This window comes from Mustela nivalis (assembly GCF_964662115.1).
Source record: "Mustela nivalis genome assembly, chromosome: 1".
Taxonomy (NCBI): domain Eukaryota; kingdom Metazoa; phylum Chordata; class Mammalia; order Carnivora; family Mustelidae; genus Mustela; species Mustela nivalis.
In genome coordinates, this window is record NC_139020.1 from 163,061,991 (window position 1) to 163,078,441 (window position 16,451).

The 16,451-nt window shown below is 53.9% G+C and overlaps 2 protein-coding genes across 5 annotated transcripts in view; one reads left to right on the forward strand and one right to left on the reverse strand.

The window, feature by feature from the left end:
* PLXND1 (plexin D1) overlaps positions 1 to 3,462 on the forward strand; it is a 57,458-nt gene extending 53,996 nt beyond the window's left edge. For both annotated transcript variants that reach the window (XM_082748349.1, XM_082748350.1), the window contains exons 33-36: positions 389 to 536; positions 1,643 to 1,783; positions 1,947 to 2,021; positions 2,261 to 3,462. In XM_082748349.1, coding sequence (XP_082604475.1) covers positions 389 to 536; positions 1,643 to 1,783; positions 1,947 to 2,021; positions 2,261 to 2,377 — 481 coding nt within the window. In that variant the 3' untranslated portion in view covers positions 2,378 to 3,462. The remainder of the gene's footprint in view (positions 1 to 388; positions 537 to 1,642; positions 1,784 to 1,946; positions 2,022 to 2,260) is intronic.
* A 4,200-nt stretch (positions 3,463 to 7,662) lies between these two features.
* Positions 7,663 to 16,212, reverse strand: H1-8 (H1.8 linker histone; the record flags this gene model as incomplete). Of its 3 annotated transcripts, none has more annotated exons than XM_082698460.1 (5): positions 7,663 to 8,023; positions 8,380 to 8,441; positions 9,267 to 9,630; positions 11,341 to 11,600; positions 16,113 to 16,212. In XM_082698460.1, 5 exons carry the CDS (start codon positions 16,210 to 16,212, stop codon positions 7,775 to 7,777), a joined length of 1,035 nt encoding a protein of 344 aa, XP_082554586.1. In that variant the 3' UTR covers positions 7,663 to 7,774. The 3 variants fall into 3 exon arrangements, with proteins under 3 accessions (XP_082554586.1, XP_082554587.1, XP_082554588.1); XM_082698461.1 differs by lacking the exon at positions 16,113 to 16,212 and adding an exon at positions 15,481 to 15,842; XM_082698462.1 differs by lacking the exon at positions 16,113 to 16,212 and adding an exon at positions 15,629 to 15,788.
* Between the last annotated feature and the right edge of the window lie 239 nt (positions 16,213 to 16,451).

Here is a 16,451-nt window from a genome sequence, read left to right on the forward strand (position 1 = left end):
GAGCTGTGTGCTGCCAGGCGGGGGGTGGGGGGGTGGGAGGGTTCTTCTAATGAGAACCAGGACCGGATTTGAGGTTTCCTTGTGAGAACAGAAGGCGCTGTGGGAGCTGGGGGGCAGGCGTGCAGGTTGCCTGGCCTGCTGCAGGCCGCAACCTCGGCTCAGGGCCTCTCCACCACCCCAGCCAGAAGGGATGGTCTTCAGCGCCCTTTGCGAATGAGCAAACTGAGGCTCCATCTTGGGTTGAAGCTTCTCTGGCCTGCAGGGGAAAGCAAGCCTGTCCTTGGCGCCTGGCTGCCTCCCTCCTGTGACCCCCCCCCCCCAGCAACCACTTCTTCGCTGCCCCATGCTCTGGGTGGGCTCATGGTGCCTCCATCACTCCCTCCCACAGCCTTCCTCTCCGGTTCTGGGTGAACATCCTGAAAAACCCCCAGTTTGTCTTCGACATCGACAAGACGGACCACATTGATGCCTGCCTGTCCGTCATTGCTCAGGCTTTCATTGATGCCTGCTCCATCTCTGACCTGCAGCTGGGCAAGGTCTGCGGCTCCGGGGCTGACTGCCCACGGGCTGGGCGGGGAGACAGGGCCACAGTGGGGCACGGGGTCTCGGATCTTTTGAGGGGGGACCCAAGGAGCTCAGGCATGCTTCCAGCTGGGGCGTCTAGTCTCCCAGAACCTGGCCCTTGTCAGAAACCTGCACCCGCCTCAGCTGTGCTCACCACCACCTCTCACCATCTGGGCCCTAGAGCCAGACCCTGGGACACCCGTATCCATGTGGGAGACCAGCGTGGGCAGGTGCGACATCTTGAGAGCCAGCCAGTCTCCAGCAGCTGTCCTGCTGGTCAGGAGCCCTGCAAGTGGTCACTGAGTAACAGTGGGGGTGGAGGGGGCAGGTGACCAAGACCTCTGAGCTGCACACAGGAGGGATAGCCCCAAGACCTCTGTGGGGAGAGGATCCGGCTGGCTTTTGAGTGGGGAGAGGATGGAGAACAGTATTCTAGGCAGAGGGACCTACCTGGCCAAGGGCAGGGAGATATGAAAGCCTGGATGCTGGGAACATTGAGGAGATGGTCTGATGAGACCCAGCGCTGCAGGATGGTGGGTACATGACCCTGCCTCTCCACCAGCCCTGGACTTTCCAAGGCTGAGAGGGGGAGAGAAATAGAATGCCCTTACTTCTCACATACAGTCTCCGCAGACAGGATGCCTATGACAAAGCCTTGCAAGTATACTTGGCACGTTTGGCTTTCGGGCATTGGAAACCTACAGTGGGAAATATTCCACTGAGCCAGCAATCAGGCTTCCAGCAACCTTAGCCACCAAGACCCACAGCCCTAAGCAAGGATCCAAATGAAACAGCCTGTGTGCAACACAGAGCTGGCCTACAGCCCGTGCACTTTCCCCCCAAAAGAAGCAGGTCCCCCTGCTTCAGGTCATTCCCAACAGTGTCCTAGAAAATAGGGCAGGAGTTCCGTGCCAAAGGGCAGCCTGGGGAGGGGTGGGGAGAAAGAGCCCTGGCCTGGACTGAAGCCGGCTGTGATGGGGCTATTGGTGTGGCCATGGGGACCTGGGTTGGGCCAGAAGCAGACAGGTCTGTCTGGTCTCCATTGGCCACCTCATCCCTGCCCCTCCTCTCTGCCCAGGATTCGCCCACCAACAAGCTCCTGTACGCCAAGGAGATCCCCGAGTACCGGAAGATCGTGCAGCGCTACTACAAGCAGATCCACGACATGACTCCGCTCAGCGAGCAGGAGATGAACGCGCACCTGGCCGAGGAGTCGCGGGTGCGGCTGGCGCTGGATGGGCTTGTGGGCACGGGGTTGGGGGTCGCAGACTTCCAGGGAGAGGCTGGAAGAAGCTGGGGGTTTGTGTATCACCCCCCAGGCTGGGCTGGTCTCCAGGGGTCAGCTCACCACCCCTTCCCCGCTCCCCCCTCCTTCCTCCTAGAAATACCAGAACGAGTTCAACACCAACGTGGCCATGGCTGAGATTTACAAATACGCCAAGAGGTATCGCCCGCAGGTGGGTCCCTGACAGGAGGCACGTACTCTGGGGCCCACGGTGACCCCCACGAAGCCCTGCCCACCTCCCCTCTGCTCAGGGAAGCCCCAGAAGGGGCTCCTGCTCAGGGACTCACCTGCCGGTGGCCAACTATTGCAATCAGGCAGTGTTGTCCCCCCATCTTCTGTGGCAGGGGCTGTAGGGGCCTCTGGGGCCAGGGCCATGGGCTGGGACCCAGCTGCTCCTTGCTTCCCTCTCAGATCATGACGGCCCTGGAGGCAAACCCCACGGCCCGGAGGACCCAGCTGCAGCACAAGTTTGAGCAGGTGGTGGCTCTGATGGAAGACAACATCTACGAGTGCTACAGCGAGGCCTGAGCCTGGGGACGCGCACGACCGTGACCGCACTTTGTGCCCCGTGCCTCGGACTCTGGCTGGGGAAGGACTGAGCAGGGTCGGCTTCGGGGAGGCTGGGGGCGGGGGGGGGGGGCAGGAAGGGGCTTCTCTGCGCCAGGCAGAGGAGTCCCCAGCCCCAAGCCCCTTGGGCACTTCTGTCCCCTCCCACCAGCCCCCAGACCTGATCTCTGGGTTGGGGACCTGAAAGGCACAGCCCACCCCTGGTAAGGCTCCCACCCGCCCCCAAGCACAGCCTGGATGGAGCCCCCACCCCCCCAGCTCTGCCACCACCACCGCTGCTGTGAGCCCCACCACCCAGGGCCCAGGGCCCTCCACCGGAGATGAGCCCCTGGCCCCCAGGCCCCAGCCAGAAACACTACCTCATCCCATGTGGCGGAGAGGAGGCCTCCTTGAGCCAGCCCTCGAGTGGTTTCTGCTTCAACCATCAAAATGTTCCCTCTATCTTTGATCACCCAGAGAGGATCCTGGCAACGCATGGTTCCCGGCGGCGTCAGATGTCGGTCGCTGGAGCGGCTGCCCATGGGCAGGCTCCGTGGGCTCTTCCCCCACCAGCTGGGTGGGCAGAGCACGAGGGGACAGGTGCTGAGCGCTGCTGGGCTGCAGGGAGGGAGAGGGGCTTATGTTGTACCAAGGCTGTAGCTGGGCTACTTGATCTTGCTGGAAGTGTTTCTAAAGATAGCACCACTTTTTTTTTTTTAAAGCTTTTATATATTAAAAAACTTATCACGCGCCAACTGTGAATAGCTGCCGCTTGTGCAGAGGACCTGGGGAGGGGTCCCCAGGGGCTCTCACCACAACACTGGAAAGGACTGTTCCAGAGAACAGGCAGACCTGGCAGAGACCCCCCCCCCCCAACACCCAAGGCCCTGAAAAAAAAAAATCACCCATTCTGTTCCTGTGAGAAGCCACCCTCCGTGGCTGGGCCGGCTCCCCCTGCAGCACACCCAGCCAGTGCTGGGACTGGCTCCAAGCCTGTGGGGGTTGGGCTGGAGGGGGTGGCTGGGACGCTCTGGAACCTTCTTTATAATAAAAGCCTGATGGGAAAACCTGCTGTGGGCTCAAGCCTTTATCCTGAGATGGCCAAGGAGGGAAATGTGTGCTCGTAGTAAAAAGGAGAAGGGCGGCGGCGGGTAGAGCCCTGCCTTAGCCATGTTCCTGCATGAGGAGGAGCATGTACCAGACCGAGCCCTGGGGAGCCAGTGGCAGGGCTCAATGGGACAAAGTCAGCTTGGCCGGGCCTGGCCCATAGCTGACCTTCCTGGGCTTGGAGGGCTCTCATGGGCCCTCCAGGAAGATGTCATGGCAGCCACGTGCCACTTACCCCTGGGCAGGCCCTGCTCCTCTTACCTTTATAATAGGCCAGTGAGGAACGGAACATGATACCCATTTTACAGATGTTGAATTGGATCCTCAGCACAGTGGAAGAATCCTCAAAGGCCAAGGAGTAACAAAGTGGGAACCTAAATCAGGTTGCGTGTCCATTTTGTGCTTCCTCCAGGCAGGCGCCACCATGGCCCCCATATGCATGGGGAGGTCAAGGGGACAGCCCTAGAAAGAAAACTGATATTTATATATGGCCCCTAAATATTTCCTCAATTTTGAAAACCCCATTTTTTTTTTCATGTGAGGAAATGTGAGTTTCCCCAAGGCCAGTGTAATCCTAGGCTCTTCCCAGAGGGGCAGTCCTTTCCTCAGGAGAGTCCACCTTTGGGTCAGCGTGACCACAGAACCCCCAGCCCACCCAACAGGCTCTGGGCCTGAGCTGGGGGTGAGGCTCATCACTGTTCCCCAAGAAAAGGTCATTAGAGAACTAGCTCCAACTTAGAAACAACTCAAGTTAATCATTTTTCCATTATAATGGGGGAGAAAGCAAAGCACCCATTTATCAAGAACTAGGACAGAAAAATTCATACTATTTTGAACAAAATCCCACAAATACCAGTTCTAGAATTAATGAGAACAGAGAAGTAAGAAAAGAAAAACAATTTTTAGCTTTATAAAGAGCCTTTTCCTGTAGGGGCTTCTGGGTGGAGACAGATTCTTTATCTTTTCAAATTTTCTATTCTGAGCACTGATTCCTTTTCATTAAGCAGCAGATTTTCTAATTTAAGTTATTGACACATTTGATAGGGATTTTTTTTTTTTTTTAGTGTGATTTTAGAATGAATACATGTTTCCTACTGAAATGTCAGGATATCCAAACTCTCCTAACCCACCCACAGTTCATGTCCCAGAGAACACTGGCCCGGATCATGTGCCCACCTGGGCCGGGGGCTGTGTAAATCTGGGACCAGGGTGTACGCACCATTCCGTAACCTGCCTTTTCCCCATGCAACCATATGTCATGACATCTTCCCGTGGCATTAAATATTCTGCAGCCTGTTGTCACGCCTGACGAACACACAGTTCCTTCTTGAAGTTTAGAAACACGTTGGCACGTAGAAGAAATCTCTCTAGTTTCTGGGGATCACTTCTCAACACAGAAGGTGGGCAACTTCTGTGAGCCACCCATAGTTACCTGGGGACCTGAAGACTTGCCGTGCAGCAACAGGTGCCCCTTTGCTCTCTGAAGGTCATGGAAGGTCATGGACACTTCAGCATGATGTCCTCAAGCAGGGAGGACACTTGGCCGCGTTTCCTGGGTGCTGGATGCTGTCCCGCCTAGGCTGTCCCCCCCCACCCCTAGCTCACAGAGGCGCAAGGCCCAGGGATGCCACCCAGGAGTCCGACCAGGTGCCTCCCTCAACCTCCTACCAAACTGTGAAAGGAGCAAGGGCACAAGCAGACCCTTTCCATGGGAAGCGCCAGCCAGGCCCCTGCTGTCTGCTCACAGTACGCTTGGGGCGCAGCTGGCAGCCTCCTTACTGATACCCCAGGGAAGCTGGTAGCACAGCTAGAAAAAGCCTCACATGGGATTCGAGGCAGTGAGGACAGGGCTGAGGGAGCAGGGGCAGGAAGGAACTGCCCAATGCTCCGTGCTGGCCTACATCGGTTTCCCTCTGTGCCCTGTCTGCCCCCTTTCCCCAGTCCCGTCCAATCTCCTACCTTCCTCTGCGCACTTCCTCACCCCTTCCTTCTCTGCCCCTCCCTGCCTCAGCTGTCACCCCTCGACTGGGCTCCCTCTCAACAGCCTCCTGCCTGGGCTAAGTCCTCACCCCAGGAAATGGTCACCGTGGGGTCACCGGGTTGTGTCCACCCCACACTGTGGACTCTTCTGTGACCCCTTTCTTCCACCCAATACTTCAACAGACCCCATCCACCCTGCTGAAACTTCTACTCAGAACGTACCACTTCTAAGCCCTCCTTCCGTGAACAGCTCCCCTCACCAGGACCATGGCGGGGCCTCCTTGCTGCCCGTGTCCCCTGCTGCACTCAGCTGTTCACAGGCCTCTAATGGTTCCTCCTCATGATTAAAATGAAACCCAGGGATCTTCCCCTGGCTGACGACACCCTTCCTGATCTAGCTTTAGCCTACAGTCTCTGTGTGGTGACCTACTGCTGCGTTACTAACCACCCCAGTCCTCAGGGCTTAAAACAACCATTTACATTTATGCCCGGCCCCCGCACCTCCGCGGGGAGACACCCGTGGAAGCCTGACACCACAAACAGTACAAACCTGATATGTACTATGTCTTTTCCTAGACATACATACTCAGAAAAATTTCATTTATAAATTAGGCAGAGTAAGAGATCAGCAAGTAGTAATGAAATCGAGCAACTGTAATAAGGTACTAGAATCAGAATCATGGGACTGCGGGCTCTTTCTCGCAGAGTAACTTATTGTATGGTCCTCACCCTTCTTGTGACAGGAGAGGATACAAGGTCTGCACGAGGAGGTGCCACGAGGGGTAGGGCAGAGGGACTGTGACCTAGTGTTAGGCTATTCTCAACTCTTAGATGATCCATCAGGAGGGTCACCTGCTTCCAGAGCAGGGCTGCCCACAGATAACAGAAACCAAGCAAAATGAAACCACAGGTAAGGCGGCTCTACCATACGTTCCTCGTGCATTTGAAGTTGGGACAGGGTTCAGAGAGGAAGGAAAACATGTCCCTGTTTCATGCAGTGTCAGCCCAGGCAGCTCAACTGCATCTAGAAATTTCGATTCCAAGGTAGCACACTCCTCTGGCTGGCAGATTAGTCGGGGATGGCACCTGGAGCTAAAAATCAGGGTACCTCTGTTCCTTTCCACTGGCTGCTTGGACCTTCCCACAGCAAGGTGGAAGAGTTCTAAGAGCAAAAACAAAAATAAACAGGACACACAGGGAGCAGAAGCAGCCAGTCTCCTAAGGTCTAGGCCCAGAGACAGTCATAAAAATAATGTCCCTTCTGCGGTATTCTACTATTCAAGCAATCACAGAGCCCAGATGTAAGGGGCAGGGACACAGACTCCACCTCCCTCTGGGAAGAGGGTCACACATGTTTTTAAAGCACATGGATCTCATCTCCCACTACCATCCCTCTTCATTGGACTCGAGCCCCATGGAACTCCCTGAGGCTCTTTGCACCTGTCAAGCAGGTTTCTAACACAGGGCCTTTGCACTCTCTCCTCCTCCTGTTGATTAGAGCAGGGCCCTGCTCAGTAACCAGCTGTTGAATGGTCCTCTCCATAGCCAGAGGACTCTTCTTTCAGATTTGAGACAGAGAGAGATAGAATAAGCAAGGGAAGCAGCAGAGGGACAAGCAGACTTCCTGCTGAGCAGGGAGCCCAACATGGGACTCGATCCCAGGATCCTGAGATCATGACCCGAGCCAAAGACAGATGCCCAACTGACTGAGCCACCCAGGCACCCCCAGGGGGCTCTTTCTAAACACACACTAACCACATTACTCTTTCCCCTGCCCATAACCCTCCCAGCTCCGCCCCCCACTATCTACCTTCCCCTCATCCACCCATCGCCCACCCTCCCCCCATCCTGAGGTCCTCTCAGAGCCACAAACCCCCTCCTTCCTTGATACTGGCCAGTCCTACTGCACATTCTGGGTTCTCTGCCTACAGTGCCCTTCCCTGCTCGGCTGTCTCCTGCTCATCCTTTAGGACCAAAATCCACCTCCTGGGAAGCAGTATCCAGATTTCAGGCTGGATTTAACACCCCTCCTGTCCCTCCACAGGCCCCTACATGGCTTGGACCCCCACAGCAGCCCTTTATGTCATACAGCCTGTCCCCCCCGCCAGGGAAGGTTCTCCTATCTGGACTCGAGCCGCAGGTGGCCAAAATCCTTAGACCTCAGCCTCCACCCACACCGATTTGTGACGGAAAAAAGTCTTTATTGATAAATAGGTTACAATGAAATAAATAGAGTGACAGTTTGGGGGGGAATAAAAACTCGGGTAGGATTTCCGGGTCTCCACCCCAGCTCTAGCTTTCAGCCTCTGCCTTCCTACTGGCCAGTTTGGATGATGAGGCCTTGGTGGGCATGCCCGGCCTCCTCGGGCCCTTGGGGGCCTCTATCTTCCTGGCCAGGGGTTCAGGTACCGTCTTAGACCCACCACCCCTGGGACGAGCAGGGGCCTTGGCTTTGGACCCCTCCTTGGCCACATGGGCAATGACCTCTTTAGGGATGTGGTTTTCCTTCTTTATGACTGGAGAAGCAACACCATTCTTGCCCTATGAAAGAAAGCAAACCATAAGTAAGAACAGAGTAGGGCAGGGTTGGACGCATAGCTTAGAGCCCACAAGAATAGGGTTGAAATCCCAGTGGGCTCCAAGCTGGGGAGAAATCTGGGTGGCTTTGGACAAGGGGCCCCAACCTCAGCCTAGGTCTTATGTGGGAAACAGGGGTGAGGATCCTCAGAGCACAGGAAGGCCAGATGGAAGTGAACAGAACTTTGTATCAAAGAAAATTACTCTCTTCTCCACAAATTCTCCCTCCCCTATACCCTCCCAGGGGCCGGGTGCAGGATGCCCAAGCTCTGGCCTGCTCAGCATGGAGATCCAGAGCATGGAAGTCATGCAGGACCTACCTTAGGGACCGTGGATTTTACACTCTGACTCCCAGCTTTTGTCTTCCTGGGGGCCTCACCACCTGTCAGAGGGTAGGTGAGAGCATGTGGGAAGGAGCCCTTTCAGGAGGAGCTGCTGAAGGTTCAGGGGCCCTAGTCCTCACTCTGATACTTATTGGCTATGACCTGGGGCAAGGAAGTTGGTATCTTTTTTTTTTTTTTTTTTTTAGTAGGTCTCTTTGAGCCTGGGTGCCCAACAGCATCTCTCTCATGGGATGGTTGGGGGATTAACTGGACAGTGGGACACCATCCCCCACCCTGAGCAAGGCACCAGGCAGAGCACCCCACTTGCTCTGTGTTCACCCGCACCAAAGATCCCTAACTGGTTTATTGGTCTCTAGTCTTAGGCTGCCTTCCATATGGCAGCTGTGATAGATTTTTAAAAATACTCTGTACCTTAGCTGTTCCCTGTCCAAAGTCCTTCCACATCTTTGTTGTCCTCCAGATCTGGTCCAGACTCCCAGTTGCCTTTCACAGGCTCCCCCTCCTACTTCCCACATTGCACACAGAACAATTTGCACTTCCTCAATACCTCTACCTTCTTCATGCCTCTGGGCCTTTGCACAGGCTGTTGTCCTCCCTAGGACACTTATTCTAGGAAACTTCCCCTGACTCCTCTCAGATGAGCCAGGCTCCTCTTCTCTCTGGGTTTCCCCTTCCCTAAACCTACCCACCGACCCCCAGCTACCATGAGTTCTCCAACTCTCCAGGTCAAGCCAAGCACTCAGCCACATGTATTAAAGAACCCCTTCCCCAGAGCAGGCCTCTCCTTCCCTCCCACCTCATATCCAGCAGCTGCCACAAACCCTTGTCCCCAAGCTCTCCTCCCAGCCCCCTCACACACCTACCTTGGCTCTTCCTTCTGCCTTTGACCTTTGAATTCTCACTGAGCCCAGTGGCACTTGGAGGAGCCCATGGGGCCTTGTCTGGCTGTTGAGAGGCCTTCCTGGCCTCACTCACTCTTGCCTCTTGGTCTTTGGTCTGGCCACCTTTCTTGGGAGCCTTCTCTTTGGCTGCACCTCGTTTGGGAGGAGCCATCCTTGCCTCTCGAGGCTTCTTCAGTCCCCTTTTCACCTCAGCTGGGTTGGAAGGGTCCTTCTTTGCCTCCCTTGGTTTCTTAGGCACCTTCTCCTTGGCCTCACTGGGTTTCCTGGGGGCGGTCTTGGTGGATGTCTTCCTGGGTGGGACTTTCCTTTTATGCTTGGGAACCAACTGGTGGAGGAGGGAATGGAGTGGAATTGAGAAGATAAGTTCTCAGGGTCTCACACCCCTATACACTACACGAGGCTCAGAGAAGAAGGCCTTGTTCTAAAAGGGGGAAGAAGGTGGTCAAGGGCATGAGCACGTCCCAGATGCCAGATGCCAAAGACACATTCTATCCCCGTACGGCTCTTTGAGGAGGGGTGCTGCCACTGATAGCTGGGGGGCCCAAGTCTCCTAGACACATCCTAGGTTCTCTTACTTCCTGCATAGGTGGCTGGCAGGAGGGCATAGGCAAACCCCCTCCTGCCCCCGAAGTCTGGAAGGCTCAAAACCAGGCTCCTGGGAGTAAATTGCGCAGCATACATTGTGAGTCCAGACCCATCCTCGGATATGCTAATCTACAAATCTTCTTCGACCGCCCAGCCCATACACCTTCGCATGTACCATGGCTCTGACTCCCCCTCCTCCTCCCCCTACCTAGGCCCTGCCCCTCACCTCATGCCTCATACCTCCATGCCTCCCTACCTAGAGCTGAGGGCAGATTGGGTGGACCTTCCAAGTCAGAGAGCTGAGAGCTCACAACTTCCTGTGGAACTCAGCCAAGTCTTCTGGTCTCTCACTGGCCTCAGTCTTCCCATCTTTACAATGGGGCCATCAGGGAGTGGGTGAGGGGCAGGGGTATGTGAGGGTCCCTGGCAAACAGGTGGCCTCATCCTTCTACAGCCTGCCTCTAGTGATGTTACTCCCTCTGCTCCCCAAATCTCATTATCATCATGACCAGAAACAACCTCCCCTCCTAGCACACACACATTCCTAACTCCACAACACTCGGGGCTCCCTTCCTCGCTTCCCCTCCTCACAGCCCACTTTACGGTTGGGCTCTCAGGTCCTGCAGCCTAACCCAGCCACATGCACCCTCAGTGCCCATGTCTTGCTCTCCTTCAGCCCCCCTGCCCTGTGCCCCTGGACTTGCCATAGCTTGTGTCCAAGCTCTGACCCTCGCCTGGGAGTTCTGTGAGGAACTTGCTGTCCTCAGCCACCTGGTTACCACAGGGACCGGAACATGGTAGTTTGAGAAAGTTCCACAGTGTTCTATGATTACATTAGAGCAACTGTCATTGCTGGGCCCCAGCACATGGCAAGACAGACCCCGTGTCCAGGTCCCCAAGACTTCCCTGGTGGCAGCTGACAATCACATGCTGGGGTTGGATTTTATGCCCAATCTGCCCTCAGCTCTAGGTATCCCTGGATGGTTCCCCTCCAGGACCCTTCTCTTTGAAAGAAGAGGATGGGGTGGCTTAGGGAGGTGCAAGCCCTGGTCTGGAGACCTGGGGTTTAGAGCCAGAGAGTGTGGGGTGCAAACCTGTGACCTTCTAGAGCCCATGGTTGGGTGTGCCTTGTCCATGATGGAGAATTCCAGGCAGGTGCTGTGGGCACTAAGGACTCTGAGTGAACACAGCTGAGATAGTCCCGGGTCATAGGACACACGGGACAGGGATGAAGGCAGATGCAGCTGGTGAATTGGAGCTCTCAACGGAGGCACAGCACCACCCTCCTAGAGGAGAGGGTATCTCCAAGAAGACAGGAGGAAGACAAGGAGAGAAGATGGGGAACAGCCCCCCAGGGGTGGGGACTGGGGAGGAGGAGCTGGGCTGAAGCTCAAAGTCTGGGGCCCAGACCCTCCCACCCTGCGGCTTCCCCCAGCCCCACTCGGCTCACTTTGAAGCTGCCAGTGGCGCCCCTGGCCTTGGAGTTGGTGGGCCTGATGAGCAAACCGCGGTGCATGCCCGTGGCCAGGGCCTGCTTCAGCAGGTGCTTGAACCGGAGGCTGTCAGCCATAGGGTACTTCTGCAGGATGTAAAGCTTGATGGCAGCCACAGAGGTGCCCCGGCGCTGCTCTCCCGCCTGCAGTGCCTCCAGGACCATGCGCAGCACAGGCGGGTGGCGGCGAGGCCCTCGGATGGCGCTGCGACTCGGGCCTGCGGGCAGACAGTGGCACGTCACCTGGTGCCCAGATCCCCACTTCGGCCCGACAGACCATGGACCTGCCTGGCAGAGCACCCACCAGGCATGCCACATGGCGGGCGGGGGGGGGGGGGGGGGGTCTGTGGAGGGGATCAGATATACCCAAGGTGGGTAGCCCCACCTGCTGGCCTGTGAGCAGCCCAAGGTGGGGTGGGGGGGCAGGCTGCCTGTCTGGCCACTGGCTCCCAGTGACTGGCGCCAGGCTGGGCCCACACCGGGCACTCCTTAGAGCCTCACTGAAAGAACTAAATAGTCCTTTTAGAAAACCAAATACATCAGGTCAGTTGTCTAAGCCTAACTACCCGTTTACAGGAAATCCAGGGGCTCGGTGAGAGGGCCACAGGGAGGAAATCAGCGAAATCCAGCCTGTGAGGACGCACAGCCCAGCTTCTTCTACAAATAAACAAGGAGGACCAGAAAAAGTGGGAAGGAGCCCTAGAGATAAAGACACTGCAGAGCCCGTCCAAGCAAATGCAACGCGGGATCCTTTGTTCAAACTCAGAACAGGACCTAAATGAGCCAACCGGGGGGAGGGGAGGCAAACAGATAAATGTGAGATTGGAGAAGTTCAGGGATATTAAGGGTGATGTTTTGGGGGGTTTGCTGATGGTATCACAGTTACTTTGTAAGAGGCTCTCTTCTTTTAAAGGTAAATACCGAGGGAAACGGAAGCAAAAATAAACTGTTAGGATCACATCAAACTAAAAAAAAAAAAAAAAAAAATCTTTGGAGAGCGAAGGAAGTCATCACAAAATGAAAAGGCAACCTATTGGATGGGAGAAGATACTTGCAAATGATATATCCCATAAGAGGTTAATATCTAAAATATATAAAGAACTTCTACAACTCAGTAACCAAAAAACCAATCTGATTAAAAAGAGGGCAGAGGATTTGAATAGACATTTCTCCAATGTCATACAGATGGCCATCAGGCACAGGAAAAGATGTTCGATATCACTAATCATCAGGGGAGTGCAAATCACAGCCACAGCGAAGGCAGGAGCTCACACCTGTTGCAATGGCTAATAGTAAAAAGACATGAAATAAATAGGGGTGCCTGCTTGCTTCAGTTGGTTAAGCATCTGACTCTTGATATCAGTTCAAGTCTTGGTCTCAGGGTTGTGAGTTCAAGCCCTGTGTTGGTCTCCATGCTGAGCATGGAGCTACTTAAAAAAAAAAAAAAAAAAAAAAAAAGACAAGAATACCAAGTGTTGGCAAGGCTGTGGAGAAAAGGGAACCCTTATGTACTACTGGTGAGAATGTAAACTGATGCAACCACTCTGGAAAACAGTATGGAGGTTCCTCAAAACTGAAAAATAGAACTACCCCACCATCCAGCAATTCCATTTCTGCATATTTATCTGAAGAAAACAAAAGCACTAGTTCAAAAAGCTATATACATCCCTATGTTCATTGCAGCATTATTGACAATAGTCAAGATATGGAAACAACTCATGTCCACAAATAGATGAATGGATAAAGAAGACATACTCTTGGATCCAGTGGAATATTACTCAGCCCTAATCTTGTCATTTGCAACAACATGGGGTAGACTTAGGAGGTATTATGCTAAGTGAAATAAGTCAGACAGTTTGATAGCACTAACAGGATAACTACACTTAATCATGGTAGGCATTTCATTATGCATACAAATAATGAATTTGTATGGTTATGTACTTAAAACTAATATAATATTGTATATCAATTAAAAATAGCTTTAAAAAATTAAGGTGGGGCACCCAGGTGGCTCAGTCAGTTAAGTGTCTGACTTTTGATTTCAGCTCAGGTCATGATCTCAGAGTTGTGAGATCAAGCCCTGGGTCGAGCTCTGCACTGAGCATGGAAACTTCTTAGGATTCTGTCCTCCCCTCTCGCTCTCCCTGCCACCCCCTACACATACACCTACCCCTCTCTCTCAAAAAAAAAATTTTTTTTTTAAATTAAAAATAACAAAGATAAATGCTGGACTATTTGTAGGTGAAATGATAACCTTGGCATTTGCTATGAAATGACACAGTAGGTGAAAAAAGAGTACCGAGGACCCGGTAAGTGTTGAAGCTGGACGATGGGTGCGCAGGGAAGGGAGTAGGGGGGGCACACTATGCCACTCAGTCTATTTCTGCATGCGTTTGGAAGTTTCCATACATAAGAAGTTACAAAAGAATCCCACTCCTAGGTACCTAAACTCAAGAGAAATGAAAACCCATATTCAAATGAAGATTTGTACACGAATGTTCATAGCAGCATTATTTATAATGGCCCAAAGTAGAAACTCAAATGTCCATAAACTAATGAATTGGATAAACAGAACATGATATTAGCCATAAAATGGAGTATCATCCAGCCGAAAGAAGGAATGAAGTTCTTCCTTGAAAACATGCTGGGTGCCATTTATATGAATGTCCAGAATGGGATAATCACAGACAGAAAGTAGATTAGTGGTTGCTGGGAGCAACCGAGGTGGGGAGGGGCAGTGACTTTAAGGGTTACACGTTTTATTTTAAAGGGATGAAAGTATTCTAAAATTGCCTGTGGAGATGGATACACAGCTGTGAATATACGAACCGCCACTGCACCCTTTAAATGGGTGAATTGAATGGTATGTGAATTCCTGAGATCTCAATTATCTGTTATTTATTTTTTTTAAGTTGTAAAAGAAAATGGGATCAAGGGAAGAAAAGCTGCTGGTCACTATAAGGGGCATGAAAGTGTTTTAAATATGAAGCCCGATTTAAATGTGGTGATTAGAAATGTTGGCTTCTGATCAATTTGCAAAAATGAAAGACTTTTTAAAAGGAATTAATTGGCTAGAAAATATGTTTTTTTAAAACACATTTTGAAGTAGAAGGGGAAAAAAAGGCAAAAGAACTGTAGAGACCTAATCCAATTCAACTGTTGCTGCCTCCAGGTCAGGAAGAGCCCATTGTCTGGGGACTTTGGGCCAAAAGCTTGGGAATGGGTGGAATTGCTGGTAGCCACACCCAGGACCCTGGGAGTTTCACTCTCCTCTCTGGGCCTTAGTCTTCCCTTCTGTACAGTGGGGATGGGGTGTCTAAGAAAGTCTGCACCCTCCCGGCTGTGGTGTCCTTCGGCCTGGCCTGCAGTGACAATTCTAACCCCTCCCCTGCCTCCTCTACACCAGGCCCTATCCCAGGGAGCCACCCCAAGTCTCTTTCTTCCCCACTCCCTGAAGCTGAATGCAGTTCTCATTCTGCATTATTCAACGCGGGCTATTTCCTGGGATGACCAGAAAAGAACTCCTAGCTCCCCAAACTTGTCTACCATCCTCTCTCTCCCAGGAATGGCACCTACCATACCTACCTGGACACCCAAGCAAGAACCTGGAGGACATCTGGACCTCTCTTCCCCACCCCTTCTTCTCTCTTCCCCACCCCTTCTTCATAGACTTCCCCCCTCTCCATCCCAAGGACCGCAGCCTTCTTCCCCCTGCACCTCTCCTCCCTGCCCTTCCCACTGCCCTCAGTGGAAAGGGCCCAAGGCCCTGGTGAAGTCTTGGAGGCTCAGCTGGCAGGTCCTGGCTGTCCCCTCCTCCTGACCCGCCCCCCTGCCCCTGGCCAGAGGAGGGCCTGTGACTCCCCGGATGCTTGCCCCAACCCCCTCACCTCTGGGCCTTCGTCTGTGCTCTTCTCTTGCCTGGGTGGCCTTTTTCCCCCATGGTCCCTCAGGTAACCCTCACTCATCCTTCAAGGCCCATGCAGTACCATGATTTGGACACCTGCCCTGACTTCTCAAGGACTGGTGAGCAACACTGCCCCAGGCTCCAAAGCACCTGGAACCCACCCTCCAACCTTCTCTGAAGGAGACTTTACTCACCCCCATTTCTTCTGGGTAAGGCCACCTGAAAGGCGACCATCCTTCAGGGGTCACCACCTCCAGAAAGCCCTCCTCGACCTCCCAGTGTGGGTTAGCGACTCCTTGGGGCTCCTACAGCCCTCTGCATTCCTGGCGTCAGAGCACGTACCACATTATGAAATGGCATCCATTAATGAGGCAGTCTTCCCCATCAGACCAAGAGCTCCTGGTGGGAATGGACCTATCCATATCCAGAGAAACCCTGAGGCATTGTTTGTTGATTGCAAATTGGGACACAGCCCTAAATCCAAGGCCCAGCCTAGCATCAAACGCTTGCTCTTGGTTTCCCCCAACCCTTCCTCCAACTAGCTGCCCTCAGCTGCAGTGTGGCTGCCAGCCCTCCCCCAACAGGAAATGGGCTCCAGCTGCGGAGGAGGCTCGCTCTGCGCTCTTCCCCTGAGCTGGGCCAGCCTCAGTCCCCAGACCCTGGCTCCCTTCCCCAGCCCCTGCTAAGTCCAGGCATCAGCTCTTCTGCCAAATGAGCACCTCAAGTCCACAGCCTCTAGGGTGGGAGCTGGTGCTGGGCTGGGAGAGGAGGCTGGGTGCCACGAGGAGGGGCCAGGACACCCAAGGAACCGGTTGCGGGGACCTACCTGGCTCTTCAGACCCAGACAGCCCGGACGACCCCACTGTGGAGGGCAAGGACACTGAGGATGTCGAGATGTCGCTGGAGGCAAAGCTCCCAGGAGCCATTGCATGGGTAGACGGGGACACGGACGCTGATGGTCAGACCCCTCCCAAGGCGTGAAACTTCCAGGGCTGCTCGTTCCTCTTATATATCAACAGCCCAGCCCCACCATTCCAATTAGCCCCTGATTGGGCTGGGAGGCTGTGTGGGCTGCTGATTGGGGCAGGAGGGCTGGGATGGGGCCCTGCAATACTGCCCTGTGCGTGGACGCCCAGCTTGGCACCCCACTCCTATGTGACTTTGG